Raw genomic sequence first — 27,997 nt, forward strand, 5'->3', positions numbered from 1 at the left:
GCTCTTAATTCAGAAACACTGTAATCCTAATGGAAATGGCTCATTGCTAGTTGCAAATAGCAACAGATACCATAAAGATACTCAGCCCTTCATTTCTGACCATGTATTTATTAACATCTGCAAAACTCTTGCATTAGCCCATTCTAAGCTAAGGAGAAATCAAATTCATCTTGTCAGTATTATCAGTTCTATGAAATCAACCTGTCCCAAACGCCTTATAGACCATGTGGAATTCCAACCGAAGGTTGAGTTTTTTCTAAGGATCTGATTCAGCTGAGGCCTTGATTGCAGGCTGGAATTGATGAGTGGGGTGAGTGGTAGAGTCTTTGCGTCACATTGCCCCTATGCAGCCTTTGTCTGTGCATCAATCTCAGGGTTCACCTTGATTCTCTAAGAAGCTGTTCTCTAAGGGAGATGAAGCACCAGAGGAGATGCCTATATCACCATTGAAGGATGGTGCCAAAACCAGATTAAACACAGATATTTGGTGCCACATTGTCCCGATAAGGGTGAAGCTCTGCTTTGCAGATGACTGGATATGAGATGCTCCTGTTGAAGATTTTCCACTTTATTATGTTCAGTGATGACCAATTGGCAGCTTTGTTTACTGAGAACTGATGGGTAGAGGTGGTCCATAGGAATATTGCCAGGGCCGCTGTAAAGAATGTTGATGCTATTTTTAAAGTTCCTTGGATCTGCTCAAAATCAGATTCAACCAAGCAAGAACAGATGCATGGAACATGACCTTGTTGTGTTAAGTAGAGTTAATTTGAGCCTGTGATTACTGATAATGTGGAGAAGATCCTATAGTCAATGCATGCCAGACACGTGGAATCATTACATCCCAATTCTTCCTGGATTGTTAAGAGAGTCCAGGAAGTGACTAGCAGCTTGGTCCATGTGGTAGTGTCTGCTTCCTTAAGACCAGGGCAGACCTTTCGGACTTTAAGGTACAGTGGGGTGTCTCCTCCTCAAAAAGCCCTCACTGGTCATAACAATTCTGGACACCTATAATCTAGTCTTCAACACAGCTTCCCTTTATGTGAAGGCTATTAAGAAAGTACTCAGACAATAACTGCAGAGATTTTTGGAGGAACAGGGTTATCTGGACTCATTGCAATAGAGTTTTGGGCTGAGGTATATTATAGAGACAGCAGCTCTGGCCAGCTGATCATCGCATGCGAATGCATGCCAGTAACTGGAAGACTAGCTGCAAACACCGGAAACTGGAAGTTCATTTTCTTTTCTTTTTTTAAAAAAAGAAATATTTTTTTTAAACAAACACAAACGGACAGAACAAAAAACAAAAAAACATGAAGTACATTTTCTGTCGCATGCATGCTCCCTGTGCAGGTCCTCTCCAGGTTGCAGCCCAGACGAGAGCATGCGCGCGCTCCATCGCTGCCCTGTGGTCTGGTTATCTGAGGACCATCTACCCTGGGAGTTTCTGCCCTTCCAATGAAATTAGGCCAAATACATGCACTCTGAATTTCTTAAGATAAAAAAATGCCACCCAGGAAAACACCTCGTCTGTCACAACACCTGCCCTCTGGAGTCCCATCCTCTCAGAGACTCAATAGCCTCTCACCCTGATGACCTTCCAAAAGTCTCTGCAGGCCTGGCTATTGTCCCAGACCTGGTGCTAGGGTGGGTGTTAATCTATGCTTCCCAGACTTTTCCTCAGGTTATGGTTTTCCTATTTTAATGAAACAATGCCACCCAGAGTGATCTGGAGTTAGGCAGCCTCTAAGCATAAATAAATTAACTAGCCCGAGCCTTTTTCCCTTACCCCATCTTGCCATGATTCCTGTCTTTTTAAACTTTAGCAACAGAGAGAAGGCCCGTTTCTCTGCTTGCACATCTGTTTTCACTTTGCAAAGCATAAGCACATCATATCCACTGATCGCCTCCACATTGTCCTCTCCAAGAGGATAGCTTCCTTTCAAGTATTAATATAAACCTTAATATTAGCGAACACAACGCCTAGTATGATCTCCTGCTTCTGTTCATGTATCACCTTTGTGTTCTATGAGTTAGATAAAGATAGCAGCACCACCACATGTAACTTTGTGGAACAAAATTACTGTACAGTGTAGTTTGCAGAAAGGATCACCAGAAGGTAAATGGTCTGTATTTCCATAACAGCAACAGTGATTAATTACAATATCACTGTAATTTGCAAACAATCTCCATTTGTTTGTCATTTGATTAAAACATCAGACAAATAGCTGTATTCACCATACGGGGACTTCTTGAAATGACATTCACATGTTGACAGCTCTGAACAGCCATTCATCTGTACTAAATCACCACAAAAATGGTACTTTGTTGCAGGACACCATCAGCTGAGGCAAAAAAAAATTCCTAGTTTGAAATGAGTTCCATGCAAGGGTCTGTCTAAAGCCAGCTTGGTGACTTTGGGGTAGTCAGTTTCTCTCGGCTAAACTCAACTATAAAGGCAAGATTTTAAAAATCTAAAAAAAAACACCACCAGTTTTGATCCTAAGCTACAAACCAGAAAGCAATTTATTTTCAAATTTTCATAATTGAAAGCATTCCCAAATAGATTTCAAACCATCACACATGGCACATTTCCTGAGCTTCATATTATATATTTTACCTGTTACATATGTACATATTTACAAGAGAGTGACTTTCCCTCTTACAAGAAAAAAGTAAGAATAGTTCACCCTGATGAAGCAAGTAATCACACAATTCACCCACAAGAAAATACAGTATTAGAATAGGTTGTAATTGGATGATTACATGATAATGTAATGCTGAACTAAAGTTTTGTGAATAATGATATAAGTTGGTCTTCACTAAGCAAGCTTTTTAAAGAGATATTGCTAAAGGCCACTTCAAAATAGTGTCAAGAAGTTAACTTTACAGTCTCATTACACCAAGAACGGACACTTGCAAATAGCTATTCATGCATTCACCTTTTTTCTGTAGAATCATGGTTGTAAGTTTTCTAATCACAGAAAAAGGGATATATAAAGAGTTATTTGCTTGTAAGAATGAGCCACTTCAAAGATTAGAATCTGCTTGGGAGGGTAGCAAGCCTGTGGCATACAGGATAAAACTGAAGGACAGCCATTTACAGTTAAAAAAAATGTGAACATCAAGATTAAAAACACTTAAATAAAAGCACCGAACTTTTTTTTTATTGTGCTTGTGTTTAAATTTAATTGTTAAAGTTATCTGATTTGAATTAACACTTCTTACCAATTTACATATCAACTCTATATTATAAGTCTTGGGTTATCTGACTCTTCCATTTAAAGACTATCAACCTTGAAATTTTACATGTTTTGATATTAGTAAAGCATAATTGCTATTTCTTTCTCCTTCTCCCCCCCCCTCTTAAATAAGGTATTTACTTAGCAAACTTTTAAAAATAATATCTGACTGGCTTTTCAAAAGTGATGAGAAAAGACAATTCTCTATGGCAGTGGCTGGGTTTAATGGATGGGGAGCTTAACTATGCCTTTGGTGCCATCTGCTGGTTATTTGAAAATAAAAACCACTTATCTAATTTACTTTGGGGTAATAAAATTTCAAAGCAGATAAACTAGTCCATGAATAGAATAGAATAGAATAGAATAGAATAGAATAGAATAGAATAGAATAGAATAGAATAGAATAGAATAGAATAGAATCTGGAAGGTACCTTGAAGGTCTTCTAGTCCAGCCCCCTGCTCAAGCAGGAGAAACCATTTCAGATAAGTGACTGTCTAGTCTCCTCTTAAAAACCTCCAGTGATGAAGCACCCACAATTTCTGAAGACAAACTTTTTTCACTGGTTAATTGTCCTCACTGTTAGGAAGTTTCTCCTTAATTCCAGGATGCTTCTCTCTTGATTAGTTTCCAACCATTGCTTCTTTCCTGCCCTCTGGTACTTTGGAGAATAATTTGACTCCCTTTTCTTTGTGGCAGCCCCTCAAATACTGGAATATTGCGATCATGTCACCCCTAATTCTTCCTTCTTTAGACTAGCCAAATCCAGATCCTGCAGTTCTACATATGTTTTAGTCTCCAGGTCTTTGATCACCTTAGTTGCTCTTCTCTGAACTTTTTCCAAAGTCTCAACACCTTTTTTGTAGTATGGTGACAAAAATTGGTTACAGTGTTCTAGGGTTTTATAAAGTGGTACTAATACTTCAGGTGATCTTGATTCTATGCCTCTGTTTATACAATCCAGGATTCAGTAGTTGGGTTGTACCGGTTTTACTACTGGTTTGCTTATGCGTGCATGCTCTCGTGCACACATGACGCTTCTGCGCATACAGATGGGCCGAGCCTCCCGCCGCGACTACTGGTTTGGCCAACCGGGAACAACCAACTCTGCCAGGATTGTATTAGCTTTTTTGGCTGCTGCTGCACACTGCTGGCTCATATTCAAGTGATCATCCACTAGGACTCCAAGGTTACATCTTGAGTTACATCTACAGTGGCAGTTACTGTTTTTGAGCCAGGTCTCACCTAATCTGTGCTTATATCTTTTATTTTTCCTGATAAATGTAAATTAATGTACATTAAAATTAATTTTGTTGGATAGAGCCCACTGTTCAAATTTGTCAAGATCTTTTTGGATCCTGAGCTTGTCTTCTTGGGTGTTGGCTATTCCTGCCAGTTTAGTGTCATCTGCAAATTTGATGAGTTCCCCTTCTATTCCCTCATCTAAGTCACTTATGAAGATAGTACCGTGCCTAAGATGGAGCCTTGTGGTATCCCACTGCTTGCTTCTCTCCATGTGGATGTAGTACCATTAAGGGTGATTAATTAAGGACATTTAATGCTGTTCTAACCAGTATTAAAGGGCATATCTGCATGTCATTACTTTCATCTTGTTCCCAACATACCATAGAGAAAGCTTGAATTCATTTTAACATACCCAGTTTTAAGGATATATTTTTTCTTTTAATGACCCAATTCTTGCTATACAAATGATCTACTCATTCAGGTTGATAAGGTTGGTCAAGATCCGGGATCTGGCCAACAGCTATCAGCCACTGAGACTATTGCAGTCATGCCCCTTCTCTTCCAGATGTTGAAGATTGCATGACCACTCCAACAGGTTGGGAGATGCTGTCACATAATGACTGACAGAAGCAGCAACCTGGATTTAAACAGGCTCCCTATATATACTGCATTGATGTAATTCTGAAAGAGCACTGGATCTATTTGTAGAACATGGGTTTAGAACTCTTGGAAAAATCCCCTGTGCCGAAGAGAGCAGAAAAAAAGACATTTCTTTGGGGATAACTCTAGCATGCTGACATGGTCCGTTTCAACTGCAAAGAGAGCTGAGTTGTGTTAGATAGTGCTGCTGGCTCTCTCCCAGAGGAGTTCATTATAGGCTTTCTGATGTTTCTATCACTGTTATTGCCTTGTGGGGGTAGGTAATATTAGGTGCTTCAAATAATGGCCATACATTATTTGAGATACATATATAGGCATTGTGGTAAAATTAAGTTCTCTCTACTCTCACTTTCAGCCCAAGTGACAAGTCATTGATAAATTGAAAGGAGATAGTCCAATACACCTCACGACACCTCCACCATACCAATTGCCCAGGCTATTTCTGAACACGGGTCTGCCACTCTTCTGGACCAGTACTAAACCCAAGTCAACTGATTAATAGACAGTGGGTGAATTGAGAGGTCATTGGGAAAGGAACCTTGAAAAAAGTGCCACCCCTTTGTCATTTGAGATAATACTTAGTGACAAACTCAGGGGTGGGCTGCAGGGGGTTTGCAGGGGTTCAGGAAAACCTCTAGCTAAGATTTTGTGATGCTCAGATAACCCCCAAATCCCATTCCTGGCTGGCCCTGCCCACCCCACCCCGTCCCTCTCAGGAGTTCCCACACAGCCCATTGTAGATGCAGGTAAATGCAGGGCATGTGTGGAGACTCAAGGAGGCCTACTGGAAGTTCGGGAAGGCAGAAACAGGCCTGTTTCACGCTTCCAGAGGGACTTCGGAGGCTGGGGGGGCCATGTTTGCCCTTCTGGAGGCTCGAGGAAAGCCTCTGGAGTCCAGGGAGGGCAAAAACATCCCCCTGCCATGGTGCAAGAGGCCGACTGGCCATGCCCACCATGGCCACGCCCACCCAGCAACCGGGCAGAGGTAAAATTTTTGAAGCCTATTCTTGGACAAACTCTATTGATAAAAAAACAAATCTGTAAGCAAAACTCCAAAGAACTATTGACTCAGACGAAGAGCGAGAAGAGGAATTCTGGGAGTTGAAGTCCACAAGTCTTAAAGCCGTCAAGTTTGAACACCGCTGGGTTTTTTTTTTCTAAAGGGTTAGGGGTGCCAGTGTCTTGTAACGTGACAGCTTTAAGACTTGTGTGCTTCAAATGCCAGAGTTTCTCAGCCAACATTTTGGTTGCTAAGCAAGAGCGTTGTTAAGTGAGTTTCACCATATTTTACAAGTTGGCCACACCCACCTGGTCACACGATTGCCAAGCCACTCCCACCCGGTCACATGGCCAGCAAGCCACTCCCACAAAGCAGGCCACACCTACAGAAGAGGTTCTAAAAAAAATTGAAACCCACCACTGCATCCTCCCCTCTAGACCTCAAGCACTGTATTCCAGGGCTATTCTGTCACATGCAATGGCACAATCCAGCTTGTTTTGACTGGACTGTCTTCATATATCCATCAGATCTCTGAGCCAATCCTTACTTTGAAGTTGTTGATTAACCTGAGCACAGCTGACTAGTAGTGCAGAAGCAGGCAATGCCTGCTACTTGACCATGAAACTTAAATTCCATAGGTTTTGGTTTAGGTTTTAGGTTTATTGGACTTATATGCCGCCCTTCTCCCAAAGGACTCAGGGTGGTGTACAACATAAAAACACATATTGCAAAAGTTAAAAGAAAGATTAAATAGAATATCCAAAAAACCCAATAGACATTTACAATGAATTTAGAAATTAAATTAAAATTAACAATTAAAATTAATAATTTATTTTATTCAGGCCAGGCTGGCTTGCTGGAAAAACCAACTTTTGGGGCGCACCGGAAGGACTGGAGGTAAGGAATTATGCAAAGCTCTGGGGGCAGCTCATTCCAAAGGGAGAGCGCTCCCACAGAGAAGGCTCTCCCCCTGGGGGTCGCCAGCCGACACTGCCTGGCCGATGGCACCCTGAGGAGGCTAACTCTGTGGGATTGTACTGAACAGTGGGAGGCTAACGGTGGCAATAGGTGATCTCACAAATACCGTGGGCCTAAGCCATGGAGCACTTTAAAGATCAAAATTAACACCTTGAATCGCACCCGGAAAACAACCAGCAACCAGTGCAGGCCCCCTAAAAGGCGTGTAACATGGGAGCACCTAGGTACCCCCATGACAACCTGCGTGGCCGCATTCTGGACCAGCTGAAGCCTTCGGGTGCTCTTCAAGGGCAGCCCCATGTAGAGAGCGCTACAGTAGTCCAGGCGAGAAAGGATGAGGGCATGAGTGACTGTGCACAGGGCATCTCGATCCAGGAAGGGGCACAACTGGCATACCAGGTGAACCTGGTAACGGGGCACCCTGGTCACCTCTGTCAGGTGTTCTTCTAAACTAAGCCGCATGTTCAGGAGGACTCCCAGATTGCAGGCCCTCTCTGAGGGGGCTAAAATATTTCCCCCTATCATCAAAGATGGTACAAGATGCACAAATCGGGATGACGGGAACCACAGCCATTCATTCTTGGAGAGATTGAGCTTGAGCCTGTTCATTCCCATCCAGATCCGTACAGCCTCCAAGCATCGGAACATCACGTCAAGGGCATTGTTTGGGTGGTTTGGCGTAGAGATGAAAAGTTGGGTATTGTCAGTGTATTGATGATACCATACCCCAAAACCACAGATGATCTCTCCCAGCAGTTTCATGTATATGTTGAACAGGAGGGGTGAGAGAACCGACCCCTGAGGCACCCCACAAGTGAGGCGCCTCGGGGTCGATCTCTGCCCTCCAGTCAACATGAACTGCGATCGATCTGACAGGTAGGAGGAGAACCACACCGCAAAACGATACCCCGCACTCCCAACCCCCCAAGTCGTCACAGTAGAATACCATGGTCGATGGTATTGAAAGCTGCTGAGGGGTCTAATAGGACCAGGTGTTATCCCACTTCTGACACCACCTGTCAGGCCTGTAGTTATGTTCTTTTTAGGATCTTTGGCCTGCCACACTTTCTTATAATTTCCTATGTGTTTTAGTAGTGTAGTAGTTGGGAGGGGGGAATAGAAAGGAGTAGGATTGTAGAATGGATTGTTGACATTCTTTTATAGAAACCAAGGTTATCTTTTGTCATCCTTAAAGGTCCAATTTATTCTACAGGTATGTTAGCACGGCTATGGAAAATTCCAACTCTGATTTGCATCCTGGAATTCCACCCAGTTGAAAGTTCATGATCTATCCCCACACCCACAAATCCATCACATGTTCCAATCATCATTTTCCATGCTGGCATCTACACCCCTCTGGTTCTGGTCAGGTGTCGAAGTGCGGAGACAAAAGATGACCTTGGCTTCTATAAAAGAATGTCAACAATCCATTCTACAATCCTACTCCTTTCTATTCCCCCCTCCCAACTACTACACTACAAAACACATAAGAAATTATAAGAAAGTGTGGCAGGCCAAAGATCCTAAAAAGAACATAACTACAGGCCTGACACCAGGACAGAGAAACAACCCCTGTCCCGGCCCCGCCAGAGATCATCAACCAACACGACCAATGCCATCTCCGTGCTGTACCCGGGCCTGAAACCCAACTGAAAAGGAACCAGATAGGCAGCTTCGTCCAGGTACTGGGGAAACTGACGTGCTACCATGCTCTCAACAACCTTCGCTACAAAGCAAAGGTTAGAGACCGGACGATAGTTGGCTAAAGAGGCTGGGTCCAGGGAAGGCTTCTTAAGGAGGGGCCTCACCACTGCTTCCTTCAAGGCAGTGGGAAAGAACCCCTCTCTCAATGAAGCATTGGTAATCGCCTGGAGCCAGCCTCATGTCACCTCCCGGGAAGCCAAAACTAACCAAGAGAGACATGGGTCCAGCACACAAGTGGCAGCACTGAGTCTCCCCATAATCCTGTCCATGCCCTCAGGAGTCACAGGGTCAAACTCATCCCAGATAGTTTCCACAAGATTCATCCTCGTCGACTCACCTGAATCTACCCAGAGTCCAAGCCTGTCAAAATCTGAGAGATTTTATCCTGCAGATACTGAACAAATTCCTCACCCTACCCTGCAAGGGGTCTTCCCCAGTTCCTTGATTAAGTAACGAGCAGGTCACCCTAAACAGGACAGCTGGGCAGTTATCTGAAGACGTGATAAGAGCGGAAAAATGTTGCCATTTTGCCGCTTTTATCGCCACCAAGTAGGATTTAATATGAATTCTTACCAGTGTTCGGTTGGATTCAGACCGGCTGGCCCTCCAATCACTCTCTAGGCGTCTTTTCCGGCGTTTCATCTCCCGGAGCTCCTTGGTAAACTAGGGAGCTACCTGGGATCGGCACCGGGTCAGAGGCCACAAAGGCACAACGAGGTCCAAGGCCCCAGTGGCTGCCCTATCCCAGGCTTCCGCTAGGGCTTCAATCGAACTGTGAGCAAGGGATTCAGGAAAAGTCCCAAGCTCCATCAGAACCTTTCAGGGTCCATCAGGCTCCTGGGGCGGAACCATCTAATAAAGTGCTATCTTGCTGATTGCTTCTTTCCTGTGTATAGATCACAGTGTTACTGGAACCTGGAAGGCCATTTTGGCCAGAGGCAGTGATAGATTGGGAAAAAATAATATTGGTGACAACCATTCCACAGTCCTTCCTGTAAACATTCACAAACCCATGTCAGTCTCCAGTCTAACTTTCTCAAGCTCAGTGAATTTGAGTGCTGGAAGAGATCCAAAGTTTTAAAAACCATTTTAAACAATGATTTAGACAAAGGAAATAAATACAAATGCCAAGATTCTGTTACAGCTTCCTGCCTGCCCGGTGGATTAAGAGTGATGGAGAAAAGAAATTAATTCTGCCCGTATAATTAACAAGGGGACCAATTCTGGACAATCTTGAGCTGGTAATGCACCATGGCACCATTTTAATTTCTTTTTTGCCCCACTGTCTTGTTATTGAAACCAAGAATAGCTTCTATCAAATATGCCTTAAAGGTGGAAAAAAGGAAAGAGGAAGGCAGCTAGGTTTGTCTCAATGGAACATGATAAATTAGACTTTGCAGGATAAATGGAGACAGGGCGAAGGAGAGAGCATAGAGTGTGAATTTTTATACACCTCCTCGGCAGAGTGTGTGTACATATACCACATATATATTCTCTTCTGCAATGACCTCCTTATGCCCCATCCATCAGCCTGGGGTTGGCTTATTCTAAGTAGCAGATTCTTTTCTTCTGTCTAACAGGCCCATCAGACACAATCTGCATGCCAATTACTGGTACAGACCCCCTGATACTGAAAAATGGAAATTAGCTGTCAAGGCAAGGTATCAGCAGAGCAGTTCCTATTGCTTGCTCTCTGTCTGTAGCTCATATCCATATGTACTCTGCCCTGCTCCAATGAGGGAGCCCCCACTGGAAAAAGTAATCTAAATTTTCTCCCTCCGCTAAAATACTGACTACACTTTATTGTTATTCGTATTACCTGCCAACATTGGGGCACAATGTGATATTTACCAGAGGGCAAAAGCTGCTTGGACGGGAGAGAAAGGAACTTCGATAATTGCATTTTGGTGCTAGAGAGATCAAGCAATCCAATAAAAGGGCACTCAAAGGAAATGCAAATATAGGACAAATACAACAGGCAAACAAAATGGCTTCCACAGTTCAGCCTGGTCTGACTTCCATTTACATAGATGAGCTTTGCTTTGCTGTCCAGACATACGTGTGACATAATGCATAGGAGCTTAGGCAAGCTTGTTGTTTTAATAGTAGTACTAGAACAAGGGCCATTGGATTGCTCAGCAGAGCATTAAAAAAAACAGGAATTTGTTTCAAGATCCTTTCTTGGAGGTAGATAAGAAAGAAATAAGTTAATAAGGAAACAAAAGGGGGAAATCACCTGAACTAGATAAAGGAAGTTGAGTCTGGAAATACTACACCCCTCTCCCCCCCCCCTTCAACAGCTACCAGACTTGTAAATTAACCACGCAAGAGTAATTGCAAGTCCTGTAAATCACTAAAGCAAGAACTTTGGAGAATAGAAAAGGGTACTGAAGCCCACCCATTCCTTGAATCCTCTTTGGACCCAGTCTTGGTGGCTTCCATCCCTTTAGCTACTAGTATCTGGCAACTAATTGAGAAGGATGTGGATGGGTGTGTGCATGTGTGAAAGAGCTAGTGTAGATTGTGATCAATATAGCTTTGCTGTGTCTTTAAATTCACTGGATCTCGGTGCATTCCAAACACCCCATTGCCTCAGTGATTTTGTGTTGACCTAATTATTACCCAGCTATTAACCAGAGATGTGTGTCTTGTCTTCTCTAGCTGCACTTATCTGGAAAGCCCAAATAGAAAGCACAAGGGGCTTACAAGATCTGCATGCTGCAATAGCCTGTGAGTAACCATATGCCGAACTGTTATTTATTTATAATTTTCTTTATTGGAAGTAGTTTCACATTTAACATTGGGACACTAACCTGAAACCAATTGCTTCCTAGAACAAAAAATAAATAAAAATAAATGCCAAACAAATTGCCAAGAATGCCCAAATCCCAAGTAGAAAGCTATTTGATGTAACAGTCTCATTTTCAGTTTTGAATTGGTTAAAGGGGTTAGAGAATTCAGCCTAAGCCCCAGAATCCTGAATTCCCATTCACACTCAACTTTAAAATTACCGTAGGTCAACTTAGTATTTAGTGTTACTGGTGGAAAGATAAAAGATAGCAAGGAGAAGACCTAAATACTACTCTGAGCTTCTAGAAAAATATTGAAGTTACAGCAATCACGACAATAAATTAGAAAATTAAAAAACAGCATTTTTAAGTTGAAATCTTACTTTGATTACCAGCTTTGATTCAAATTTGACAAACTGAATAATGGACTTCTGCTGGTTTCTTATTGCAATTTATTAAAGTTTTAAGAAAAGGATGTGACAAAACTAATCTTGAGATTCTTAAGGCAAAAAAAGGTATATCTAGATATGATACAGACAGCAAAGCTTTTCACAGCATGTCCTTCAGTCACTTGATAAGTGAAACGTTTCCTCTGTTTCCAATTGGAAATGATAGAATCGTATCTTGTAAAATTCAATTCTGGTTTAGCTATCAACTTTCCCTTATCTTCCATGTTCAAGCTGACTGGCTGACTTCTATAAAACATGATATGTAGATTCATCTACCTAATGCAGTATTATTTTTCCCATAGAATAATGTCCTTTTCATCAAATTGTAGCAAAGGTATCAGGACCAAAGGGTCAAGACTGGGGCTGTCAAACTCGCAGCCCAACTTGTTGGCCATGCCTATGCCCAGTTTGACAAAGGGAAAAAAGCGTGATACGTCACGTGATGCTGCTGTGACACAGTGAGTTTGACACCCCTGGTGAAGACTATACATTAAGTGGCAGCTCAAAGATTTAATGTTCAAGCCTGTACACGGGAATCTAGTCAACTGAAGTTCAATACTAAATTAGCTCCAGATAAAGGTCAACAGAATTGAAGAAGGGTTGGACTTGGACCATATGTGGCAATGTAATGACTCTAAGCTGATGACATGCTTAATTTCCAGCACGACCTCTCTTCTACAAAACATGAGGTGTGCTATACTATCTAGTTATTATCTCGTTCAGGCCATACATAGTCAACTACTTCATGAAGATCTAACAAACCAAAATTTTCTCAGCTTGATTCTTCAGTAGTATGAGGTCATATAAGCCACATTTTTCAGAACTTTTCATTTTTTAGAGATTTGAATTCAGCAGCCTAATTAGAGGATATGCTTCTGAACATAAGCAAATTTCTGAAAGAACGATGAGTAATTAAGTAGCAGAATATTCCATTAAAATACTCTTAATGTGCTTTTATTTGATGAAGAATATGAACTTAACCAGCTCTCAGTGAATTCATTATATCTGAAGTAAAAATTACATTAAGAAATATATGAAGATTTTTTAAATGTATCTTGAAGCGAGAGAAGGATAAAAGAGAGAAAGATAACAAATTCCCTTCTGTCTCTGTGTTTTAAGAGATAGATTTAACTAAAAAGAGATGACAAACAGATACAAGAACATCATTGATGATCCTTCTCCTTATCTCTCACCATTTGCCTAAGTGATCAAAACAGCTCATAGGTGCAAAGAAATGATGCAATTTCCTACTTCTTCACCCTGTCCTTGAAATAGGGAATCTTTTGCAAAATATAAACTGAATACTTTTGAGTCCTTTTTTTCCCCATTCTTGAGACAGTTGCATCTGGCATCCTTGTCCCCCATATTAGATTTTTGGCATTGAATAGGACCCAAAATGGAAGGCAGACTCCCAACAGGATCAAAAAGAAAACAGTTATGCTACTGTTGAAGATTTTCCCTTTTCATATGAAATACATGTGGGGAAATGGTACTGTCATTTTTGCTGACCGCTGATAAAATAGAAAAATTCAGAAGACTTTCATCACTCATCTGTGGCTGAGAGTATAGTTGATATTTCTAATCCAGCCCAGACACTTTATACATATTACATGATCCATCTTCCGTTGCTGGACCAGTTTCAAATCAACTGAAAGTCATGGTGTAAAACAGTGGCAGACAGCGTTTTTCCATTTGAGTTCTCCATTTGTCCTTCACATGACATGCCAGGGATCCTTCTATAAACTGAGGTGTCAGAGTCAAAACCTATTTGTCATTAAATTAATACCATTAACATAATTGCTCCAGTCACATTACAATTAAAAGTTAGTATCACATTCCAGAAGGGCTTTGAGAACTTTACGTGATGCTAGCTAGCTAGCTAGCACTGGTTATTTATCCTTGGGTTAAACTGTTCGCTTTCATCCAAATCATCAGCCAGTTTGGTCTTCACTTTAAAGGCCAACATGGCGTTTTTCATGGCCTATCTCATTTCACTTTGTCACAGGAGACTACAATCCAATGAGTTATTGTAACTCCAGAAAGTAGACAACCTTGTTAGTCTATTGCAGAAGAAACAAAGGGGCATTCTTCACAGCAGATTAAAAGTGCAATTACTAGTCCTTGAGATCATTTGTTGCTCCTGTTGCCAATCTTTATCCTTCAAAAAGCACAATACTGTCAAATGATGTTATCCTTATTTATTGCCCATAAAGAGCTGAAAACAGGCTGAGTGCACTTCCATAAGAGTATTAATCCCATATTTCAAAGCAACCTGAAAACAGCTGACAGGTCTGGGTAATGTTATACAATGAAATGGTAAAGGTCTGTCTTCTTCACTTCAACTTCCCTGGAGAACAATTTGAAAGGTCTAGACCACTGATGGCAAACCTATGGCACACATGCCAGAAGTGGCATGCAGAATCTCTCTGTGGGCACACGCACCGTTGCCAGCTGCTCTTCTGGTTTCCGGCATGCACATGCACAGCGGCCAGCTGGTTTTTGCAGGTGCCAGAAAACAGCCTGAAAAATGGCTGCAAAACAGGCATGAGCACGACAGACAGCTGGTCTTCGGGTTTCCGGTGCTGTGGCGTGCACACATGCATGTACATGCGTGCACGTTCCTATTTGGGCACTCGGTGGCCAAAAGGTTTGCCATCCCTGGTCTAGATTCCCCCATTCATCAGAGCAGAATTGCTATCCTTGGACTGGAAGGAAAGGATATGTCCATCCTAGCCTGAGTGGCCAATTGTCAGGCTAATATCATACCATAGGATCACCTAGTTACAACGCCAACAAAATTGCCAGATTATAACCATGGTAAAGTTACATTGGCTTTTTGCCTACCTAGGAGGTTAAACAGAAAAACTACTAATCCTAATACATTGAGGACAAAATGAAGGCCGTATCACAGAGACACTGATGAAATAAAAGATATTAGGACTACTACTGACCTCCGCTCCTTCCGTGTCAAGCTCAAGACCCACCTTTTCCAAATAGCTGGCCTGGCTCGACCATAACTTCGTAACGCTCCTGATGGGTTTTTTAATTTGGTAATTTTATTAGGGGATTTTAAATTGTATTTTTAACTGTCTTTCACTTAAGTCCATCCTCCTCCATGCACATATGTATATGTCTCTGTTCTCTTGTATATATGTTTGTCTTATGTGTATTTTTTATCTGTTTGACTGTACGCCGCCCCGAGTCCTTCGGGAGAGGGTTGCGGCTAATCAAATAAAATTATTATTATTATTATTATTATTATAAATAAAAGAGGTTTCCGGAGTATAACTGTGCCATGGTTAGTGCGAGTAGGGGAAGTCTAGACTAGAGCAAGGGTCCCCAAACTTGGCAACATTAAGACTTGTGGACTTCAACTCCCAGAATTCTCCAGCCAGCATAGCACTGAAGTCCACAAGTCTTAACGTTGCCAAGTTTGACGACCTCTGGTCTAGAGACTTGTAGCTGTAACAATTTAAAGATTAACACACTAATGTTTCCACTGATTCCTATCCTTCAACAGGACTGAAGCTTAGTTCCAATCTCTCCTCCCCTGACGGTCTCTCTTTTTCTCTCTCTTGCATGGATTGTTCCCTACTCAGCCTGTCCTTGATCAGTAGTGTTTTCATAGAAGCTGTGTTGTTGTAGCTCCTGACAAGCATCACATACCCAGCTTCATAGTTTCCTAATAACCTCATACATCAAACTAGAGGAGTCTGCGAGGCCCATGTAATAAAAGTGCAGAGTTTCTGTGCTGAATATCATTATCAAAAGTCCCCTTCCTCTTGCTTGTTATGCAAAAATACACAGGTTCCCTGGAGTCCCCAGCACAGAAAATGGATCAACAAAATCAACATTTGTTATTTTCTAAGACTTGAGGCATAATATATATGGGAGAGGAAAACAGAATGAGTTTATCCAAACATTTCATAAATTGTTCCAGTTAAGGAAAGAAGGAAATGGAGGACATCTGGTGGCAAAGAAATGAAACACAACTGTAGGGAATAGAAAAATAATGAATGTATAGATTGGGCGGAGGGGGGGATTTTTAAAAAGTTCAGCCTTAATTGGAGAAAGCAGCTATAATTGTATTGATTTAAGTGAAGATGTGATCACCCCTTAATCATAATTTTACCACAGGTTGGGTGAATTAAATGAGCATACAATGTTCCCAAATAAATAAATGAACTTAATTTCCAAATTTTGTTACAGGATAAAGGAAATCAAATTTCTCTCCCACCCGAGCATGTGGACAAGCGGCATTTATTGGTGAAAAGAATTGAAGTTTTCTTTTTCTTTTTTTCAAAACAGCTAATATAAGTATGAAATATTTGTTTTTCTATTAATAGTGTCCCAAATTATTGCCTAGATATTAGGTTCCAATAATAGAGACTAAAGAGATTAAATAGTTTTATCTTTTGACGGATCCTTGATGTTCTTTGAGCTTGTTTTCTTGCAGATGCTTCATTACCCAAACTAGGCAATGTGCTGATGATGTTACCTATTTTGTAGAATGAAACATCTGCAAGAAAATGAGCAAGCTCGGAGAGCATCAAGGACCCCTTATTTCAGCTCTGGGCTACAAATATTCTCCTATATTAGTTTATCTTTTATTTATATTTTCTCCATATTTAACTATTGTACATAAAGCTACCCTTTAGCTAATTTCTATATTATGTGATATTTCACATATCAGATTCCACAATACATTTGCAGGACACCACCAGGGAGGAAGTTGCCCTAAAGTGGTGTGGTTTTTTCTTTTCTTCAAATGGCTCTTCTGTCCTCCCTAGGTTTTGACTAATGTGTGAAGAGAAAAGAGGGATTGTGATTGTGATATACATCTGTACATCCATCTACATTATTAAACATAAAGAGAAAGGGGACATTGGATCTGCCAGTGTGAAAGGAGAGAAAGCAGCATGTTCATGGATTTTTGTGCTCAGAAAATCTGGAGGGCATCTGAGAAAGCTTCCTCAGAGTGATTTTGCTTATTCTCTTATCTACTAAACCAGTGTTTGAATTATTCAGGAAAGGAGATCCTTAACAATATCTTCAAATACCCCCACACTTCTCATTTTTAACCATATTATTATCTTTTCTCTAAACCGTGTTTCTCAACCTTGACAACTTTAAGCTGTATGGACTTCAATTCCCAGAATTCCCCAGCCAGCTCATTCTGAGAGTTGTAGTCCATACAGCTTAAAGTTGCCAAAGTTGAGAGACAATACTCTAAACCATAACTAAGGAGATATGAGACAGGGTTAAAAGGATCAGTCTCACTCTGATTTTGATGCTAAATAAATTTAATTATCTTTCCAAAATAGCAGTGCAGAAATTAGTCATCTCCTTTAAAGGATCACTCAAAGGGACACATATACCACGAATAATGACAGGCAGCATGAAGCCCACAGGTATGGCATCAAGTCTCTATCATATCAGCTTCAGACTCCATGCAATTTATTATTCTGCAATATGGCGGAAGGACTGAACCAGTGGGGTCGCAGCTCCCCACTCCACGGGTTTACTGTAGTCTCCTCTCTCCAGGAAATACTGCTTGCCACGGAAGTTGGGATGTTCATAGAAAACCCATGCCCCATCCAGAACTTTGCAAGAATGAATTTCTGGCAGGTGAAACTTCTCCATCACAGAAGGGCAATCCTCTGCAGATTCATGCATTTGACCACTAAAGTCACCCTTCTCAAAGAGCTGGATCTGATATTTCTCTCCACCAGTCTGTAATGAAGAAGAGAGAGAATATAAAGATTACTAAAGAGCTGAACACAAACCTTTCTGCCTTCTCTTAAAATGTGATGTAAAATGGACAATATTCATCATCACAAATAACAACTTGCAATTGGAGATATATGCATTACACCACTGGATGTATTCATTCTACATGTATTCATTATATTTTACAAATATTATAATTTCAATAACATTTCTGCCATATATTACAATGTGATGTGATAATGCCCAACAACAACGTCCAATGTACATGAAAGAGTCTGGACAATGTTCCATGTTTCCCTTTAAAAATGTACATGCTTCTCAACTGCTTCAGTTTGAGTTCCAGGTGAATTAATGGCCACAAATATTGGTGTTTAAATTTGTTATTTGTAGGTAAAATTTGGAGAGGAGGGAGCAGCAAAGAAAAAGAGCACATATTTGTAAACTAAAAATTGACTGTAAAATTAAAATCAGGAGTGTCAACTGCATATGATTAGTATGGTGTAAAAAATAAACTGTCAGATGTCCATATACTAAAAGGTAAGCTTAAAAAATGTAAATTCTATTAGCAAAAAAAGCTGAAACTAGAACCGGAAGACATATGAAAGTGGCACAGAAAATAGCACTCTGTGAAGCAACATTCATGGGGTTTTAATATATGCAGTGAGACCAAGATCAGCAGTTAGCATAATAGCAGATCACATGAGAATAACTTTCAAAGCCAGTGCTGAATGGCATCAGAGTTTTGTAAATGGTATGGAGTTGTTAACAAATGAAGCTTTAAGTGCATCAAGAGAAGAAACAGAGCCATTCAAGAAAAGTTTATATAAACCAATTGATGTCCCAAATGTACAATGCCAGTAAGACTCATTTCTCTTGGCATTTGTCTTCCAAGGACATTCAGACCTTTAAAGATGAACATCAACAGTAGCAGGGTGAGAAATCAGAAAAGAGAATCTCAGCATCACTTTATGCAAACACCAATGGATTGCAAAGACTAATGCCAACCAATGTGAGTAAGTTGTGTTTTCCATGCTATAGAAAAACTGCAAACTCTACACTTTGTAATTTTAGGGAGAGAAGCATACAGAAATAGCATGTTTCCTAGGCTCAGTTAAAATTGGACACTTTCTTCAAACTAATCGCCCATCCAACCAAAATCGCTTCAGATGGCTATATCATTAGAGTAGGTTTAGTAATGTAAAGTACAGCTCTGTGTTTTGGGCCTCAAAAATCCCAATCGTCATTTGGCGGACTATTTATTTGGTGGGAATCCCTTTCTTGCCATTAGTTTACTAATTCAAGAGGGGGGTTTGCCATTAGTTTACTAATTCAAGAGGGGGGTGGAACTCCTTGGTTTGGGAGAATTCCTATACCTTATTTTCATATGTTTCTTCTGGAAATCTGGTAAAATTTAGTTATTTTGTTTCTCTTTTAGTATTTTCTTCATTTTTTTTTACTTTTCAAACGTCTTGTTACCATTTTTAATTTTAACATTGAATATTTTAATGTTTTTTCTTGAGTTTTTCTTTTCTTTTTGATTCATCCTTGCTCAAATACAACTTTCTTTTTTATTAACTGTATTAAAATGTAATAGCAATCCAGATTTGTCTAGTGCAAGGCTGTCAAAATCACACCGCGGGCTGGATGCATCACACGCTGGCCATACCCATCCCTGTTTTAGCAAATGGGGAGGAAAGCCGTGATATGCCGTGTGACATGACCATGTGAGTTTGACAACCCTGGTCTAGTGGCACCAGGCTGGGTGACTTTGGATCGGTTACTTTCTCTCAGTCCAACCCACCTTAGGAAGGAATATTAGATATGTTCACTGCCATGAGTTATTTGTAAAAATAATAAAAGATACAACTAAATAAATAGAAATTTCTCTAAACCCAGGTTATTACAAATAGAAGTTCTTTCTTTATCTAAGCAAGATGCTTTGTGTAACTTCTAAAAGATGACCTTCGCTTGGAAATATTGGCCTGTCAGGCAATTGAAGGACATTATGGATATAAAAGCAGCTACTGTTAAACATAAATTATTATGTTTCAATGAAATTTATAAATTGCGTGTATATTGCAACTTTTCTGGGCCGAAGTGTGTGTGTGCATGTGCGTGCGTGTGCGTGTGTGTGTGTACATACTCATTAGCATCTAGATGGTGGGGATATATAGACACACACCTGTTTTATATTGGATTATTCTAAGGCTTTCCTCTTTCTCAGGATTGAGTGATCTTTTTCCTCACTTGGAAGTTCATTCCCCACCTCCCATTTACTCTTTCCAAGACCAGGTCTACATTCTTTCCCAGGAAGCTTACTGGAAAGTTTACTGGAAGTGAACTAACATAGTAAGAAGAACCATATTTTGTAAAAAGAAAGAGTGTTTCTCTGAAGGGAAATGAAAACTATCCTACTCACCAACTGAATGGATTTGCAGGAGCTGACTCTATCATTCAGGCCCATCCAGCAATGATATTCAGGATATTCTCCATGGGTTAAAACATACATGTTTCCCGCAAAATTTGGCTGCTCATAAACAACCCAGACACCATTTTCTACACGGATGGAATTGCAACGGCTCAAGTCAGTGTGGAAATCCAAACAATCCCTATCAGACTCATAGCGGCATCCTTGGAAATTCTTGCCTTCATAGAAAGTGATCTGAAATACAAGCAAAGGAGAGAGAAATATGTGTCTGTAAAACTAGTCTCTGTGTAGCAGAGGAGCATTACCCAGAGAAAGTCTTGCCTCTAATTATTAATGGGAGTTGCACCTGAGCTTGTACCATATTCCTTTTATTGGTTGGTACTTTGGATAACTAAATGCCAAAGCTGTTGATGATATCTAATTATATCTTTTGATCCCATGCATTAAACCTACAGTATAGGGAAATATAATATATGTTAAGTTTATTTTGGTGTTTAAAATAGAAAAAAAAATCCCAAACTGATTTTTAAGTGCCAAGATATTGCCCAACTTAACAGAAGGTTTATGAAAAGATACACTGACATGGGACATGCTGGTTATCCCCAAATAATCAAAAAGATTCATTATGGCATCAACTCATTGCAGCAGCATCCAATTTTGGTGAAATGATTTCTGAATGAACAGCTATTAGCACTACCAATTAAATACACAATTCTCTCTTTCCCTCCTTTGAATATTTCCACAGAATACAGTTTTACAGATCTCAGCTTTGGTAGTATAAAAATGCCTTGTTCTGACACTTTGTCACTCTCAGTGTTTTGGAGCTGCCTGGCATTTTGCAGCATGAAGAACAGCAATATGCAATATTTCAATTACAGCTTGGAGACAAAATAAGGCCAATATCATGGGGAGAGAGGGTAAAATTGGGTTGCAAGATTGTTCCAGGTGATGTTTTTAATAGCTCTCCGTTGGTTGTCTTTGATTTGGGTAAGAAAAAAGAAAGTACTGTAGTATAATATAGTGACTCAGGTTGAGGATTGGGATCAAAAGACATAGTTTAAGTTTCAATGAGTTCCCTGGTACTTTGTTGTTAAGGGGAAAAAATGAAGAAAATATCCATATACAGTATAACACTCAATCTTCCAGAATACAAGACATAGATGTGATATATTATTGCTATTGTGGTTATTACTATTTTTACTACACAGGAAGATTATAAATGGAAGATAATTTCTGAAGCTCTCAAGACTTTATGGCTCTAAATTAATATCTGTCACATATACATTATTTTATTTTCATACTTTTAGCACCAAACTGAGGACATGACAGAAAAGAATATTTTTGCTCAGGGTTGAACTGTAGAGTCCTTTGTGCTTTCTGAGAGCACCAAGGATCCCACAACCCAAGGATATATTTTATTTTTTTAATCTAATTTATGTTCTTTTCTTCATCCAGCTATACACAATATCTGGGGTATAAATAGGGAATTTCATGTTACCCAGAGCATCTGCCCTTTCCAGACGTATCCTAAAATCAAGGCACACAATCCCAATTCATACAATATATCCAGAAGTATGAACACATGGAAGACCTCTCCAAGTCCCTAACTAGCTGTCTTATTTGAATCAAGGTTTTGAAAAATATAGAAATAGTTTAAATAAAAGCTGCACATAAGATGGTTTGGCCAAAGGGTCCGATTGCTCACATATTCACTTTTCACTATAAAAGCTAGAACCTATACCAGTTACAGGAACAAACATTTTCTCCCAGCAGTATTCCTGCTTGAATTTATCTCCTGAGTTTGTACTGAGTTTTATAGTAACTGGAATTTATCACTGCTCTACATTTCAGAGGATGAAAGTCTTTACTTTGATTAACGTTCCATCTAAACTGGCCCTTTAAGAATGTTAAATTTCGTACGTGTTTTGTCCTTTTAAAATTTTTTAAAAAGCAAACTATCTGGGGAGAGAAGAGGAGGGGGTTAGACTTTCAGAAGCTTTCACAGAGACACACCGAGAGCTATTTTCCTAATAAAAAGTGCACGAATCCAAGCTGCCATTTGCCCTCGGATTAAAATATTTATTGGTACAAATATATCTGAATGGGAATTTTCACTAAAAAAGTGATGCAAGGGGAAATGGAACTGTGATATTTTGTACTAATAAGTTCACAGGTTGGAGAAAATACTATAGCGGTGAATATGGAATATGAGGAACTACTAGCATTTCCACAGAGATGAAATACAACTAATGAAGTAAATGAATAAGACACAGAACAGAAACTCGGGGGAAGATATTGGGATCACACACAAATAGGTACTAAAATATCACAGCAGCAATAACACATGAAATGTAAATGCCTAATGTAGAAAAGGAGAAACAGTTCAGATGTAGAAGACAAAACAATGTTGTGCAAAGTTTCCCTGAACTTTGCCTAATACAGATCTGTTAGAAGATATGGGAAATTTGTGTTTGGAAGCTTCTTCCTGTGAACAACAGTTTCTCTGCACATATTTTGAAAAGTTTTCAACTTATGTATCAGAATGATAGTTAAACTTGAACCTCTCTAGGGCACCTTATTTAAAACAAGCACGGGAAAGCATCCAACTAGGTACTTTTCTACTTCAAATTGAGTGATACAATTTCAAACAAACGCCTTCAGTTAATTGTTCAGAGTATATTCTTTTCATAAGTTTAAGGTAAGCCATTCTCAAGGAACTGTTCAGGGGTAGTTTTTTGTAAATCATCCCCAAAATCCAAAGCGCCAAGGAAATCATCTTTTGTTGTTGTTGTTCATTTAACCTCACTCACAGTAAGCTGTGGATAGTGATGAACTGCCCTGCCCAGTTTCTAATCTTGAACTTACTCAGTTAATAAACAATTACGGTACCTGTTGACTAACATGAAGGAAATATCTGTACCTGGGTAGCACTGCAGACTAAAGTGATTGTCTGGCTAGATTTACTCCGTAACTTATACAAATATTTCAACAGCTGGAAATACTTGTTCTCTGCGTGGAACATACTGGTCCTAGTGCTAGACTAAATCTTCATTTCAAGATCACCCCAGTAAATCTCAAAACTTCTATATCTTTTCTTATCTTCCACAGAATGAAGCAAACAAACATCAAAAAAGTAGGATGTATCGAATACTCTCAATGATGCGGACAGGCCTTAATTTGACAAAATAGTATCTGTTTCGATGAAAGCTAGAAAAATCCACTAAGAGTTTCAGGCATTCATTTATTCCCTAGCAGTTTGCTTTCTAACAGAAGATGGGAAACATCTCCCTCGTCTACTCTGCTTTTTATCTCAGTTCTGCCAAGCTCACCAGCAGGTTGCATCTTGAGATGTCATCTTCTTACAAACAAAAGGACAAAGAAAGATCTCCTTAGACTGAAACCATAACTTACCCTGTTTCCAGTTTTAAACATGATCAATGTTGGCTGCAATATTCCTAAAGAAAAGAGACTAGAAGTAACTGCAAGAGCTCAAACCAGGAAGCCTCATTTTATAATGGGCTCATTTTTTAGGATAAATGTTTGCTTTGTCATGAAAATGGGATTCCAAAATTGACTCAGTGATTCTGGGGCTATTCAGAAGTTCTAGAACAACAAAGAGGATTATAAAATAAAAGCAAGCCTCGCTGCTTCATTTCTCCCTTTATTTTTCCTCATTCTAATGCATTAGGCTTGTGAATGCAATGCTGAGTCAGAACTCCAAACTCCTGTCAAAAATACTCAAAATAAAAAGTGCTTGCAGCTCCTATTGAGTGATGGCAACAGTTCCCCTGTTTTGATTACATATAATGATGGATTCAACTAAAGGAAGCCTCAGTGGAGCATAATGCCAGAAAACATGGGAACCATGCATGAATGAGGAAAGTAGCCTGGTGAGCTATTATTCTATGGAGAAATAGTTTTAAATGAAGTAACACACTTGCCATTGAGTAAAGTACTGTATCTCCCTAGCTGCTGCATTTTAATGTATTTGTTTGCAAACTCCCAAGGAAAAGGCTACAAATGGCTCTGATCTTTTGTTGTAAGTTTAGCTAACTAAAACATTTCTTGAATGACTCATAAAAATACTGCTTATAGCTGGTAGTTTCTATACAGACTTGATTTAAACATTCCATTTTGAGAAAATACAGGTACTTCTTATTTAGTGACCAAAATTAGGGCCAACTACTAAGTTAAATCATTGCTAACTGAAACCACAATTCTGCTTACCCTCTTATTTCAGGTTTCTTTTGTTCTACTAATCTGCAAATGTTATAAATATGAGGAGTAGTCACATAGTTACTTTTTTATCACTGTCATAACTGGAAACAGTCACTAAACAAGGCAGTTGTTAAATAAGAACTACTTGTAATATAAAATTGGTATTATATAGTTTGGGGTATCGGTCATTTTTTAATCTAAGATTCTATAAGCAAGATTTCAGTATGTGTGTCTTAGAATACTGCTTCATAGGATCTGCCAAGGATAGTAAATAGGCAATATTCTAGAAATGTTCAGCAGAATTCAGAATAGTTCAAGAGGGCATGGAGACAGTGGACATAGTTCATCTTTTTCCCCCTGAATTCACTAGGAAAAGAGTAAGCCTTAAAACAACAAAACCCAAGTTTTTCTAGAGCATGCTTACACCATTCTATGCAAACTAGGATATCTAACCTAGAGATTAACTTGCAAATCAACATACTGTTGCCTACATTGCATCACCTCAGAGGTGTAAACTGTGTATTTCCAATATATACAATTGTAAAAAAGAAAATCCCATGCTAAGATCATTATAAAAGGGACAGAAAATAAAAATCCTTTTATATATAGCCACTTTTGCAGAACTATTTTGGTCTTGCATTTGAAAAAAAATGTAGCAAAACTGGAAAAGTGCAGAAAAAGCCAACCTTGCTTATTTTCTTATAAGAAATATTTAGCACTCATTAACTTGGAAAAAGACAACTCACAATTTGTGTCAGAAGCACCTAAGCCTTTCCGAGTTGAAAGTATTAGCCATAATTGCCCAGGGAACACCCAGCTGGGGGCTCCTTTTAAACCCCTAGCAGGAGCTGGAGCAAAGGACAGAAGCTCACTCCACTCCATGGCAGCACACAGGTTTCAAACACAGGCTTGCTAACCTCCACATAACCATGTGAGTATGTGCTCCTACAAGAACACAACTGAGGGAATGTATGTATGTATGTATGTATGTATGTATGTATGTATGTATGTATGTGTGTTACAACCCCTGGTATGACTAAATATGGGAGGAAGGTCACTACTCCCTCTTTCTGTCCTTCGGCTTATCACAGAAGACCATGCAGGCAGAAAACCATTTTTTTTTTTACTGTTGCCTTTTTATATAAGACTCCTGCCTAAGATATATACAGCCCGGGTTCAAATCCCAGTAAGGGTATGGCTAGCTGATGAGAGCTAATTAGCTCGAAATAGATCTATACTAGTCTCCCTTTATTTATTTATCAGTACAAATACAACACAAATATAAAAAGGCAACAGTAAAAATAAAATAAAAAATGGTTTTCTGCCTGCATGGTCTTCTGTGATAAGCTGAAGGACAGAAAGAGGGAGTAGTGACCTTCCTCCCATATTTAGTCATACCAGGGGTTGTAACACAAATACATACCTATTTCCCTGGCTCAACTGATAAGGAAGAGAACCTGTGGCTTAGTGGCTAAGACTCCTGCCTAAGATATATACAGCCCGGGTTCAAATCCCAGTAAGGGTATGGCTAGCTGATGAGAGCTAATTAGCTCGAAATAGATCTATACTAGTCTCCCTTTATTTATTTATCAGTACAAATACAACATATATATATGTTGTATTTGTAGTGACCTTCCTCCCATATTTAGGCATACCAGGGGTTGTAACACAAATACATACATACATACATACATACATACATACATACATACATATATGTTGTATTTGTACTGATAAATAAATGGAGACTAGTATAGATGTAATTATATATATATATATATATATATATATATATATATATATATATATATATTCATACAAATATGAAATTACGCTTAGCAGGTAGTGAAAGCAAATTCTCCCCATTCTAATACACAAGGACTACCAGCCATCTAATGCAGGTGTTTGGAAGGAGATTTAGAACAAATGAAAACACTTCCTCTGTGATGCATAATTAACTTGTGGAATAAATCACATTACACATAAGACAAAAAAGCAGGATGATTAACTCCAATGGCTTTAAAGAGAGATTAGAAAATGCATCGAGCATAACTCTAACAAGATATACTGTAGGTCTTGAAGATCCAATATTACCTGTGGGTTGAGCTCATCTTTTCAAGGGAGAGTTCAGGAGAACATCAGTGGGAGTCTGCTTCCTTTATCTGCTGGTGAACACTGAAGAAGCCTTTAAAAAAATCAATCCTCTGCCCCTCACAGAAATAGTTCTTCTTTTCTACCTTGAAACTCCCATATGCCAGCTTCAATAGCTGACCTGAAATTCTAGTGTTCCAAAAATTAGGAAAAAAATATCCCTAGATCTGCCTACTTCTTTCAAAATGGAAGAATTAGCAACTTAAGTCGCCATGGGCGAACTAGCGACAATATACATTCAATAAATAAATAAATAAATAAACTTAGTAATATTAAAAGTGACCACTTAAGCAATTTAGTTTTGACTGGTTAGTTAAATCTGTACAGTTCAATGGGCCTACTTTAAAGCCTGAATTCAATCCACTGCATCCAAGAGCCTTTTCCCAAAATATACAGATGGTAATAAGTACATCATTAAATCTGAAAAAAGAAAATGAGGCACAAAATATCATTGTGTCAATTTAATTACATTTCATCCCATAAGTGCTAAACAACCGATATAAAAATATATTTAGAAACATTAATATAAACAATATTTAATTAATAACAAAAAATAATTCACCCAGCAGTCAGAGCAGTACCACTATCTTTACATCAAGAAAATAACACCTTTTCCTGCACATTTAAATATGCTAGGAAGCTACATTTTTCTCTCAAGTATACAATGAAGTGTCCTCCTATAAAGATCCAGAGCAACTGATATCATACAGTGTGAAATATGCAGTAACGTCCATTTCCTTCTTGATAATGCCATTAAGCAAATTCATGTTTCTAAACTTCAGGTTGGCCCCAGTCTATTATGAGGGAAATACTTTTCACTTGGCACAGTGCATCTCCAGAACTATAACAAAACAAATAGATAGTTCAATTGTTGAATCAGCAGTCTCATCACATTCCAATCACACGGTAGTAGCAGTTTATTTGATAGTTTCAATCACAAATACCTAACAAACAACAGGATGCTGTTTCAGACCATGGAAAGACTGAGTGGTTCTAGCTTTTGGGGACTTCTGGTTGTAGCACTATGAGATTTTTGGTGCTGCTGTCCCAAACAGTGCATAATCTAGGAGTCTTCCTGGACTTGTGCAGTCATGCTAGCAGGGCCTTTGCACAGCTTCATGTTGTGTGCCAGTTGTATCCGTCCCTGGATTGGAGTACTCTGTTCATAATCACTCATTTCCTAGTTATTTTCCAATTGGACTACCATAATGTATTCTAGATGGCCCTTGAAGAACATCTGGAAACTTTAGCTAGGGCAGAAAGCAACAACACAGGCAGCTCTAGAACAGCACATGTTACACCTCTGCTCCGTGGGCTATATTGGTTCAGAGTTTTGGCATGGGGCAATTTATCTGGCAATTTACCTCTCCCCAACTACATCTACCCATTCCATCAGATCTGGCAG

General features: G+C 39.5%; 1 protein-coding gene across 2 annotated transcripts; it reads right to left on the reverse strand.

The window, feature by feature from the left end:
- Positions 1-17,359: 17,359 nt before the first annotated feature.
- On the reverse strand, positions 17,360-27,429 carry CRYGS (crystallin gamma S). 2 transcript variants are annotated; one of them, XM_081954470.1, is made up of 4 exons: positions 26,536-27,429; positions 23,635-23,678; positions 20,215-20,457; positions 17,360-17,798 (listed from the first exon to the last, which is right to left on the reverse strand). In XM_081954470.1, the coding sequence occupies exons 2-4, from the start codon at positions 23,653-23,655 to the stop codon at positions 17,526-17,528; spliced, it is 537 nt and encodes a 178-aa protein (XP_081810596.1). In that variant the 5' UTR covers positions 23,656-23,678; positions 26,536-27,429; the 3' UTR covers positions 17,360-17,525. The 2 variants fall into 2 exon arrangements, with proteins under 2 accessions (XP_081810596.1, XP_081810597.1); XM_081954471.1 differs by lacking the exon at positions 26,536-27,429 and adding an exon at positions 25,188-25,210.
- Between the last annotated feature and the right edge of the window lie 568 nt (positions 27,430-27,997).

The sequence above is a fragment of the Natrix helvetica genome (assembly GCF_964273705.1).
Source record: "Natrix helvetica genome assembly, chromosome: 5".
NCBI lineage: Eukaryota > Metazoa > Chordata > Lepidosauria > Squamata > Natricidae > Natrix > Natrix helvetica.

Bases quoted from the DNA above. Each gene is read 5' to 3' on its own strand.
- CRYGS (XM_081954470.1), bottom strand. From the start codon at position 23,655: ATGTTTAAAACTGGAAACAGG. The intron at 20,458-23,634 runs GTAAGTTATGGT...CTTGTATTTCAG, and splicing joins TGTTTAAAACTGGAAACAGG to ATCACTTTCTATGAAGGCAA. The intron at 17,799-20,214 runs GTGAGTAGGATA...TCTTCATTACAG, and splicing joins CCTGCAAATCCATTCAGTTG to ACTGGTGGAGAGAAATATCA.